This window comes from Vanellus vanellus, assembly GCF_965231255.1.
Source record: "Vanellus vanellus genome assembly, chromosome: 2".
NCBI classification, from domain to species: domain Eukaryota; kingdom Metazoa; phylum Chordata; class Aves; order Charadriiformes; family Charadriidae; genus Vanellus; species Vanellus vanellus.
Window position 1 is genome coordinate 99,530,932 of NC_138906.1, and position 11,131 is coordinate 99,542,062.

Here is an 11,131-nt window from a genome sequence, read left to right on the forward strand (position 1 = left end):
GGGGGGGGTGTCGGGGCGCGGCCTAATTAATTACCAGAAACGCCACACAAACGGATCATCTGATCTACGTGATTTTATGCCTCCACAGAATACATCACGGTGACGGTAACCCGATTTATGACAGCGTTGAAGAAGGTTACAAGTACAACAGCACGGAAGTCTCTGCACTGCAGTAGTTTAAAAATCGCTTTCAGTTCTTTTATCAAAGCAGCGTGGTGACAGGGGAGCTGTTGTACACAGAGTAAGCGGCAAGGCTTAAGCTCCGAGAAAGAGAAACATAATACAAAGTCAAAATAAACCTCAGCTACCGACGGCCACCACTACTCTCCACGTACGACTTTGTCCGTAAGACAGGGAAACCAAAACCTATGGGAACGGCTGCTTCCACTGAAGGGAACCACGCCGAATTTTCCATTAATAGAAAAGTCAGTAGTAGAACAACTTTCTTCAAAGAAAGAACACCACCAGCCATTCATACTGCATTCTAGGATGTAGTGATAGTAAGGTTACACTGGAAGGACAAGTTCTCCAGGATTTAAAATAATGAAAATCTTAATTTGATTTGTAGAGTTCATTATATCCATTGTGCTTTTGAAACATTTATGTTGCAGGGATCTTTGGCAATCCAAATTCATCCACCAATACGCCATCCTGTAAGAAAGGAAAAGGAGCAACGGGTTAACAACTCCCCACCAACGAGAACATTTCCCAAACATTTCCTTACGCTTTCTATAAAGCGATACATCTGCAATTGTCCCTGTGTGACAGCTGGGATCAAAATACGAGCATCAGTTTGCTTCCTCACTATGAAGCCCCAAATGCAAACATACGGAAGACTTTCTGATGTTTTTAAGAATAACTATGTTATGCTGTAATGGTACGCTTAAATTCTACTTGCAGCCCAACAATGTTAGATAGGAGTTAAAAAACACCATTTAACTCTTTAAAATATAATAAAGAGCATTCAGTACACCGTATTCTCTCATACATAGCATCCAAACTACATAAAACATTAAGCACATTTTTTTATTCAAAATATTAAGGATCCAAACATCAAGCAACCAACACAAATGTAATTAATCCAAAACAAACAAAAATATATGTATTTTGCTTTTAGAGAGGAAAGGACTCACTTTGTTTTTCGTGTCAGTAGGAGTGACCTCTGGGATTGCTGGAGCAGATGCGGCTTCGTCTAAGTAGGAATTGTCTTCATCGGCTAATAGCTCATCACCTAACGCATCCAGTTCTGAAATTGAATTGTGTGGGTTGAAAAACTATGCAAGGAATTCCTTTGGCAAAAGAAAAGATGCTCTTACAGAGAAACAGGATTCATACTGAATGCTAACATTCATACTCATTTAGTACTACTTAGTCACCAGTCAGGAATACACACACACACACACACACACACACACACACAAAACAGAGAGAACCACTTTTCCTTCATTTTAGCATTCCATTAATGTCTCTCTCATGTTTGCCTCATACCTCTGTTACTGCCCTTAAAGGCAGCTTCTATGTTTAAAAAAAGTCATTAAAACTTTTTTTTTTTTTAAACACACTTAAAGTATTTGACTAATGAAATTAAAAATCACTGTCTGATGATTTTTACATTCAGTAGTGTAAAATCATCCTCTGCTTTCCTAACCTGCTTCCAAGTCATCTTCATCAATTTCTGGCGTTCCATAGCTACGACTCAGTGCTTCCTGGACTTCATTGGCTTCTTCCATCATATCCTCTAACTGATCTTGTATGTCCTGGAGCAAGAAACAATTTCAACTGGTCCATATTTAATAGTTTTAGTTAAATTTATCAGAGCTTTGTCAAATTCTGTTTAATACTTCCAACGTACAAAGCACTCAAATTTTTTAATGCATAAACCATTTTTTTGAAGCAGCATTAATAAAAGTCAAGACACATGCATTCCGTGCTATAGCATGGCCTTAACTACTATTAAAATTATAATAAATGTATGAGGAATGTAAATGTAAAAGGAACTCTGACACAACAGCTCTGCAGAACTCTCTTGGGTTTTTTTTGTTTTAACTATTCTTCAGGGTAAATTGAAAGCCTCTAAGAAATTACCCACAGTTCAGCATTACCTTGAAAAGGAGGAGTACGAAATCAAGAGAAATTAAACCCACTGTCTGAAGAACAAGCAGTAGCCTGAGTTGTGCCACAGCAGAAGCTTAAAGATACTTTAGCATAAATATTGGCACTGTACTCGGGTATACGTGAGGAGACAATACTTGCCTAAAGGTTTACAATGCAAGCCATATATAAAAACAGCATAGGAAAGAGAACTTAAAGGGATTCAGCACTGGTATTTGATAAGAGTTGAAGTGCAACATACTTTACATTATATTTAAAGATCTTATGTTTTTAAACTGCAATATGTAAAGACAGGGCCAGGCTTTGGAGGCCTCTTGAAATGAATTTTTTTGTTTGGATTGTTTGTTTTGGGGTTTGGGGGTTTTTTTTGTGTTTTTTTTTTGTTTGTTTGTTTGTTTTGTTTTTGTTTGTTTGTTTTTAATCTGGCACTACTGTGAACTAGGGGAGGAAAGAACTAGTCTGTATGCAAGAGTAGCAACAGGGCCAGGGGGAGGAGGACAAAAAAGCCACAGCAGGAAATGTTCACCCACATTTATGCCTAAGTGCTGAGGAAAGGAAGGGGGAGATTAAAGATTAGCCCAGCAAGGAAACAATCAGTGCAATAAGGCCAACAACTGATTGTGCAGTACCAGAGAAATCAGGAATTAATTATGATGGTGGTCGCATAAAAAAGGCAGGGAAACTCACGTGAACTAAAACAGTCAGCTTACCTTTAAGTTACATAGTCCACTCATCACTATTTCAGTACATTGTTTCTGTTCTTTAATAATTTAAACTACAGAAGCTCACCTCAATTTGATCAATTTTGACTTGCTTGTAAGCTTTCTTCATTTCTTTCACCCCCAGTTTCATTGCATCAACCTAGAATAGAGTCAAACAACATGCTTGTATCTGATGTAGCATACACAAATTAAACAAATGTGAGATTAATATACTGGTACCGTTGTCTTTGTATCCTTCAGTGCCTGAATAGTGTAATTAGCTTGTTCCATATTAAAAGACTGCTGTGATAGATTATCCCGCTGTTGTTCATACCTGTTAAAAACAACATAAATAATGGCTTTAAAACACCACTGTTTATTGCCACAAAAATTCTTAATTTAAAAAAAAATGAAAAGAACAGCAACAGTAGTCTGAAGATAGGAACAGAATATATTTTTTAATGTATTACGAACAATCACATGAGAATAAATAGCTTAATAAAAATCTGGCTATTATGCATTTCTTTGACTTTGAAGTTGACAAAGCTACGCCTGGACTAAGCTTCTGTTTTAACTGATGGCGATACCATATTTGTATAGGCTTACACAGTAGGTAAGGATATAGCGAAGGTTTTTATCACTATAAGGTAGAGATGCGTGCCACTGCTCACTAATGCTGTAAGCAGAATGGAAGAGATGCAGGTTACCCAAACCATAGTGGCTCTGCACTGGAGCTTTGGAGGGCAGGGAGAGAAGGAGATAGGGTAGAAAAAGGAAACTGTTATGGCTAACCAAAAAGAAAAGGGAGACTTTAGAACTCAAGAAATCAACACCCTCAAAGCTAAATTTGAATGTAAAATACATCCGGTTGAACACATAAATGAACAATAATGCCTTCTTCAAACATCCAAGGCAGTAGGTCTGCAAGACAAGTATGATTCAGATACAAAACAGCTTCTAGACAAGGAATTAATATATTACTGTTTATCAAGATGGAAAAGAGATGACTGAGGGATAGGATGATAGCCTGTTATGAGGGGCCCAGTGACTGTAAATAGGGGAACAACTATCAAAGAAGATTAGGAGGCAGCAGAAAACAAACAAACAAACAAAGAAACAAACAAAAAAGAAAAGAATAAAACCCAAAAGAAAGCAGTTCTTCTCACAACATCTAACTAAACTATTGCATAGATATTTTGGATTATAAGTGTTCACAAATACTTAACAGGTAATTGAGCAAGTCTGTAGAGGTGCGATTCCTCTGAGGGATATGAAATGCAAGATGACAGAAGCTTTGGCTCAGGCAGCACCCGAGAAATGTGCAGTTCAGGGACTGTAAAACATTCCAGTGAAGTACCCCTGAACACGTGCCACATTCTGACATTCTTTCCTTTGTATTTGTTGCTGGACACTTTTCAGGACAGCATACTAGGGACACTTTTCCAGACAGCATACTGGGCTAGACCTATCACATCCATTCTTGTTTTCTGCATAGACACAATTACCTGTGCTACATGTGTTCAACTCCTAAGGGTGTCCACAGAGAACAGGTAAATTTCCAGTAAACCAGAACAAGCTCATGAAGTGCACAATTTATAGGAATCAATTAATCATATAAAATGAGGCGCACTCTCTCAGAAAGGTCAGGAGCCAAGCATAGCTTTAGTAATGAGTAGATTTAGGTCAGCTTGTCCCAGTCCAAATTTATATACTGACATACAAATAAGGCACAAACATGCTGATGCACAATTTGTAAAGAGATGCTTCTGAAAGGCTGGCTAGCCTGTTCAGCTTTTTTCTTTTAAGAACACTCAGAAGCAAAAGTACTGGAAAGAGACATTAAAGGGTACCACTCCCTTCAAAGAAAACCGGATTCATTAATCCCAGAACTGATGGAGGTTAAAACTTACATTCGCTTCTGCTTCAACACTCTCAATGCTTTCTGCTTTACTGTATTCTGAAAGACACAGTATTATTATATTAGGAAAAGTATTTGACTTTACTCTGGATTATACTGCTTAAATCTAATGTATCACATTCAAGTTTTCCAAAAGATTCCTCAGTTACTAATGCAAAGAGTTTAACAGTAGTCACATTCAGCGTTTGTCCTGCATTAACGATTCACCAAACAGGCTTGTATGTAAAGCTTCTACAAGCAAATACTTTCAAAGTTTCTGGCTTTTGAATTATTTTTTTTTGACAAGCAGAATACAAAGTCAGACTTAGTCCATCAGAACCATCTTTCATGAACACGTTTTAATGGTCAGCATCAAATAAGACTGCCAAAAGTACTTTAACAATACTGCTTATACTAGATATGTTTACTATTAAATAAAAATTAGATATGTTCATTGTTAGATACATTTTATATTATATGTTCATCCCCTTTCAAAAATAGGTTTTCCTACTCCCTTTCTGCACAGTGAAGACCTCTTTATTTTGGCGGGTGAACAAAACCGCCTCTCTACCAGGCTTAATTCAGGTAACGGAAGAAGGGAAGCAAGCACATTACTTCTGATTGGGCGATTACATTACACTTTGGAAGAAACAAAAACCAATGAAGACTGTTCAAAGATGCATGTCTAAGAGATGCTTCAGAATTAAAGTAATCCTGCAGGGTCTTATAACCCATCAGTAGGGCAAGATGCAATTCTAAGAACCTGATGAACTGACTATATCACTCCACTACATGACAAGAAGTGTGAGCCACAGCCTCTCATGCTTAAATCCCACAGAAGATTCTTACCTTTGCAGGCCCCTCTCTCATCTTCTTCATTTGATCCTTATATTTGACAAGTTCTGCATCAAGCCTAGCGATTTTCTTGTCAATTGACTCAGCTCTGCTATCCACCTTTAATACATGATGGGGAAAACAAACAAAAAACCATTAAGTTTTATTCAGGTACTGGACAATAAAAAGAACAGCCTCGGTTTTATTATGCTTCTAACTGAATTGTGTCTTCACTCAGTATGTTCTATAAATAGCTGAAAGTTTGTAGAGAATCCAAAACCAGAATCAAGTGAAACACCTTCTACAGGGAGCACAAGGACTATCCCGAGGTTGCAGGAAGCTCTGCCATTGTAACACGTTCTCATCATTTTGAGACGCCTCCTTGCACACACACTCAAGTCACGGTCTCTATTCAGGAATTTCTGAAAACGTACAGTGCCAGGGACTAAACTGGAATGGAAAAAGAAAAACATAGGGGTACGATCCTGGCAGATAAAGGAGCAATGCAAAAGGGACAGGGATGTGTTCAGCAAGGCTGAGGTTTATGTTTGGTAGGCAGAGAACATTAATCCTTCAGAATGATGCATAGATTACTGGTTACGTTTAAGAAGGCCAAACTTAACAACCGTTTTTGACAAGGGTGCCCAACTGCTTTGTCAGAGAGACACTTTTCCCATCAATTCCTGCAAAGGGAGCCAGGACACAGCAGTTCCACCTGGCAGCTACTCTGAATTCTTACTGCACTTTCATTCCAAATCCCAATAGCAGCTGCATAACTCAGTAAGAGACCTCCATCAGTCAATCCTAACAGCACTGGTGCAAAGCTTATCAAAGACGTCATTATGGGAATATTTTAACCCTACTGCATAAGAGGGTTAAAGAAGATAATTACATAGTCAAGCATGGGTATGGATAGTTCTAACAGCATACACAAATTCATAAAAAAACAAAACAAAACAAAGAAAGCCTCCTTAACATGAACTGACTATCACAGCATTTCTCTGGAAACAACAAAATAAAGCTTATTACCTTCTTATTCCAAAGAGCCTCTCTAGGGATTAGAATATAATTACACTCCAATTATAGCATGAGACCAATCAGTGCAAATTTACACTTCTGACTTGATAATAGTGTGGCTCAACATGTATAATTATGCAGATTTTCATTTTGGTGTCTCGGTGATCCTTTTAAATCTCTGCTCTATGACAGCAACATGCATTCGCCAGAGGCATCTTGAGCAGAATGTTTAATATGAACACTCCACACAAGACATTAAAGTGCCTGGGCACAGCTGGCATTGAAAAAAAAATGCATTAAGCTTTCTATTATGTCAAATATTTTACTAATAGTGAGAGAGAGAGATTTATGATTTTAACTCTTGTAGGTTCAAAGTGTAGCACCTCAGTCAAGATCTTCATCACCGTCATTTACAGGGGAAAACTCATTACTTGGTTTACTTATATAATGATTCTCTTAGGCAGTGCTAGCAGGAAACGGAGACAGGTCCTCCTACACTGATTAACTACATAAAAATTTCACACACACATTACATAGGACACAGCTTTTAAAAATGAAAATGGACAGAAGTAGGGAGAACAGATCTAATTTATCCAAAAGAAAACTAGACTGCATTAAAACTTGAAGAGCTGCTTTCTATTACTCACAAATAAGGCATACAGAGGTACATTTCATTGCTACAGAAGGGCCCCAATCTAAACAGAAGAAAGTGATCGTGGTATTCCAAATCCCTATTAAGCAAAATCACATCTTCTTTCAATAAATAAAAAAAAAAAGAACATCACATACAAGACTGAATTTTAACATTGTTCTCACTATTAGCCTTTTGTAAACTATTAGCCTTTTGTTTCTATGTTTCCTACTTACTACTAGGAAAAAACATAAATTTGGAGTGTTTTTTCGAAGAAGAAAAAGTAAAAGCAATACAAATGCCACAGCTCCTGATGCAACCTTCCTCCTACCGGCCTCATGACAGCTTTGAGTCATCTGACTGTGCTCAGCCAGCAAGGATAAAAAAAAAAAAAATCTGCCACTTAGTGCAATGCCGAGGCAAGCACGGCAGGCGCAGCAAAAGAGCGAACAGAAACTGCAAGGGAGAGTGGGAACATACCCACGGGGAGTAAGTGGGGAGACAGGAGGGCATCACACAGCCAGCCAGCAAACTCGATAGTAACCAGCCATCGAAGAAAAGTAGGGAGAAGTGCTTCGTGGGTTTCTGCAAACACTTCAGATTAGAGATCCCACACAACCAGCTCTTCAAATTAAACAAGTCTTGAATTGTTTAGATATCCCAAGGTGATGCTCGTTCTCTTACCACAGAAAAAAAGTGTATTGCGTGCTGATCTTGTTGGGTTCAGTTATACTACTTCTGCATACACAGGAAAGAACGTGCAAAACACAGGCATAATTACTGCCTCAGAGTTGTCTACATTTTTAACAAATTGTAACTATGAACATTAATCATTGCTCATCAAATACAATAGTTCCTAACTGCCATTTAATGGCTAATTACCATTGAAGTAATATGGTAAGAAATTTTACAAAGCGATTTGACTCTTTCGAAAGGCACACCAAAATGTGTCTAAGATAGAAAACAGCACAGAATTGACGTTATCTGAGTCTCCAAACTGTTGAATTTAACATGGTAAAGAAACAGTGCAAGTTTTTTTTAATAACTCACACAACTTTCTTCAATAATACTTTACATGCAATTTAAGAAAAAAACTTAATGATATCTCTAGTCCTGTAGCAGGAGCTATACTAAAGACTTCACTATTGTGAAAATGAACTGAAAATACAGCAAGTCTTTCACAACTCAGATTACTTCATGTAAATCGGCACAAAAAGTTAATTCATGAACTCTGAACTTGTAAAAGGAAATATGTTTCTCCCCATGCTTACTAATATACAGAACTGTCTTAAATTTTAGTTCCATCCACAGAAATTGAACTGTGGAACTGGCAAAATCAGCCCTGAAAAATTTAAATATTAATAATAGTATCTCAGATGGATTTTGGAGCCATCCACTGAAGCATTTACTATAACAATGGGAAAGACAATCCTGATTTTTGAGCATATGCTTTAGTTACTGTTCTAATTAAACATACTTGGAGCTATGTTTGGGCTTAATACTGCTAAAAAGCAATACAGATTCTTTGCCAATAAAATAACATTCTGGGAAAACCACTAACTATGACCACTTGTCTCGCGATCCCAGCCACTGGCATACGCAAAAGACTGATGAGCATGGGTTTGTGTAGGTAGCACCAACAAATACTAGGTATTTACCTTAGAGAGTCTCTCCACTGTGTAGCAAAATAAATCTTCTAGGAGGAAAAAAATGTGATTTGCCCCAGAAACTTTTTGTTGTCAAGTTCCAGTGACAATGCTTAGTTAGCCTTGGTTAACCTCCATTTATACCACAACCATCACTGACCTTTCACCTGACTTTGTTAACCACTGAGACAAACATACAAGACCTCTATGTTCTTTCTTTACTTTTTAAAATTAGTTTACAACAGAAGGAGCTGTAAAAACACACCATGGTTTTCTTCACAAACTTAAAAGAAAAAAAAAAAAAAAAAAAAAAGACTATGAAATTATAAGATTAGCCTTCTTAAAACTTTTCCTTGATCTTCTTTTCAGACAGGCCAACCTTACAACAGATGTGAAGTGTTCTATCATGTGCTTCCTCAGCATTTTTTTCATGGTCTGGGCTTGTTTAACTGTTCATCTACAGACCTCACCGCCATCAACCCTACAGCAAGCTCGTCTGTAGCAGACAGAGCAATCGTCATCAGAAGGTGGGATTTGCCCTCCCACCTTCTGTACTGGACAGAGGGGCTGGTTCCCTTGCTCCTGTCCCTGCCTTTCCACACCTTGGCATGGCAGGAGTTAGCTACTGCAATCAGAGCACTGACATCCTCAGATGGAAATACTGAAAATACGCATGAGGCCATAAGGAGAACCAGGCCTTACATGCACGCTGTGTGCATCCATTTATGGGATGTGCTTCTATGCGGAAGAAGCAAATGTAGGCATGGGTGTACACACTTACAAATGTTATGTACCAGTACACTCCTGTGCATGCTGTGGTGATGCACGAGTGCACGCTAAAATACATGTGCGCATATATACAAACACACTGTACCAACGCATAAGCATGTAGCTATGTACATTCAAGTGTGTGCATGTGTATATATATATATTTATATATATTTATATAGAGAGAGAATGTCATGGTTTCAGCTGGGATGGAGTTAACTTTCTTGCTAGCAGCTGGTGTGGGGCTACAATTTGGATTGGTGTTGATAGTGCACTGATGTTTTTGGTCGTTGCTAAGCAGCCAAGGCCTTTTCAGCTCCTCACACGGCCCCACCAGCCAGTAGGCTGGGAGTGCACAAGAGGTTAGGAGGAGACACAGCTGGGACAGCCGACGCCAACTGGCCAAAGGGATATTCCACATCCCTTGGTGATGTCATGTGACATCATGCTGATATCATGCTTAGTATATAAACCTTGGAGAAGAAGGAAGTGGGGACATTCAGTGTTATGATATTTGTCTTCCCAAGTAACGATTACGCATGATGGAACCCTGCTTTCCTGGACATGGCTGAACACCTGCCTGCCCATAGGAAGCAGTGAATTAATTCCTTGTTTTGCTTTTTTTGCGTGCCCAGCTCTGGTATTTTTTATTAAACTGTCTTTATCTCAACCCACCGGGTTTTTTTCCTCACTTTTACTCTTCCGATTCTCTCCCCCACCCCAACTGTGAACAGTGAGCGAGCGGCTGCCTGGTCCTAGCTGCCGCCTGGGGTTAAACCATAACACACACAGGCAGACAGCGTGCCCCCACAGAGCTGTGTTTCCACACTCAGACGCACGCTGCCACGCACCACCACCACCACCCCCCGCACACTCACAGCCTGTGCCACCTCCAAACCAACGCAGGGCCACGCACCCCCTGTGCCTCCGGGTCACTTCCGCGTACGGGCAGGCCCACGAACACGCACTAACTCACTCACGCACGAAGCTCCACACCCGCACCCACCCGAGCGGAGGATCGGCCCCCGGCGCGCCCTCAACCCCGGGCCCGGGCCCCGGCCCCAGCGGGGACGGAGAGCCTCGCCCGGCCATGCCCGCCCCACGGCCCGGGCTGGCTGTGCCGCCTCCGCGGCCGCCCCCCCGCTCCCCTGTCCCTCCCGAGGCGGCGGCCGGACCGAGCAGTGCAATGTCGGCCCCGGCCCTTGGCGGGGCTCCGGGCGCGGGCCGGGTCGCCCCGGGATGGTACTCACCGTCCCGATGCAGTCGGTGAGGCTGGGCGGAGGCGCCTTCGGCTTCGCTTTGCCGAAGAAGCGGTTCATGGCGGCGGTGCCTTTGCCTTGGTCTCGGTCTCGTCAACAGCGGCAGCGATCCCCACCGACCCGGAAACCCACCGCCGGCCCGGCCAAGCTCCGCCCCTAAGGCGGGGCCGCGGCGAAGGCGGAAGCATTTGTCGAGCGCCACGCCCTCGCTCTTCCGCCCTCCCCTCCACAGCGGCGAGTTATGATTGGCCACCTGGGGGCGCTAC

General features: G+C 40.8%; 1 protein-coding gene across 1 annotated transcript; it reads right to left on the reverse strand.

The window, feature by feature from the left end:
• Positions 1–60: 60 nt before the first annotated feature.
• Positions 61–11,007, reverse strand: CHMP5 (charged multivesicular body protein 5). Its single transcript, XM_082479675.1, has 8 exons — positions 10,857–11,007; positions 5,560–5,664; positions 4,724–4,770; positions 3,054–3,147; positions 2,902–2,973; positions 1,649–1,757; positions 1,134–1,246; positions 61–651 (listed from the first exon to the last, which is right to left on the reverse strand). The coding sequence occupies exons 1-8, from the start codon at positions 10,923–10,925 to the stop codon at positions 601–603; spliced, it is 660 nt and encodes a 219-aa protein (XP_082335801.1). The 5' UTR covers positions 10,926–11,007; the 3' UTR covers positions 61–600.
• Positions 11,008–11,131: the final 124 nt, after the last annotated feature.

Coding starts and splice junctions, on each gene's coding strand:
- CHMP5 (XM_082479675.1), bottom strand. CDS start 10,925: ATGAACCGCTTCTTCGGCAAAGCGAAGCCGAAGGCGCCTCCGCCCAGC. Junction 3,148..4,723: donor GTGTTGAAGCAGAAGCGAAT/GTAAGTTTTAAC, acceptor TGTTTTTAACAG/GTATGAACAACAGCGGGATA. Junction 2,974..3,053: donor TGAAGGATACAAAGACAACG/GTACCAGTATAT, acceptor ACTCTATTCTAG/GTTGATGCAATGAAACTGGG.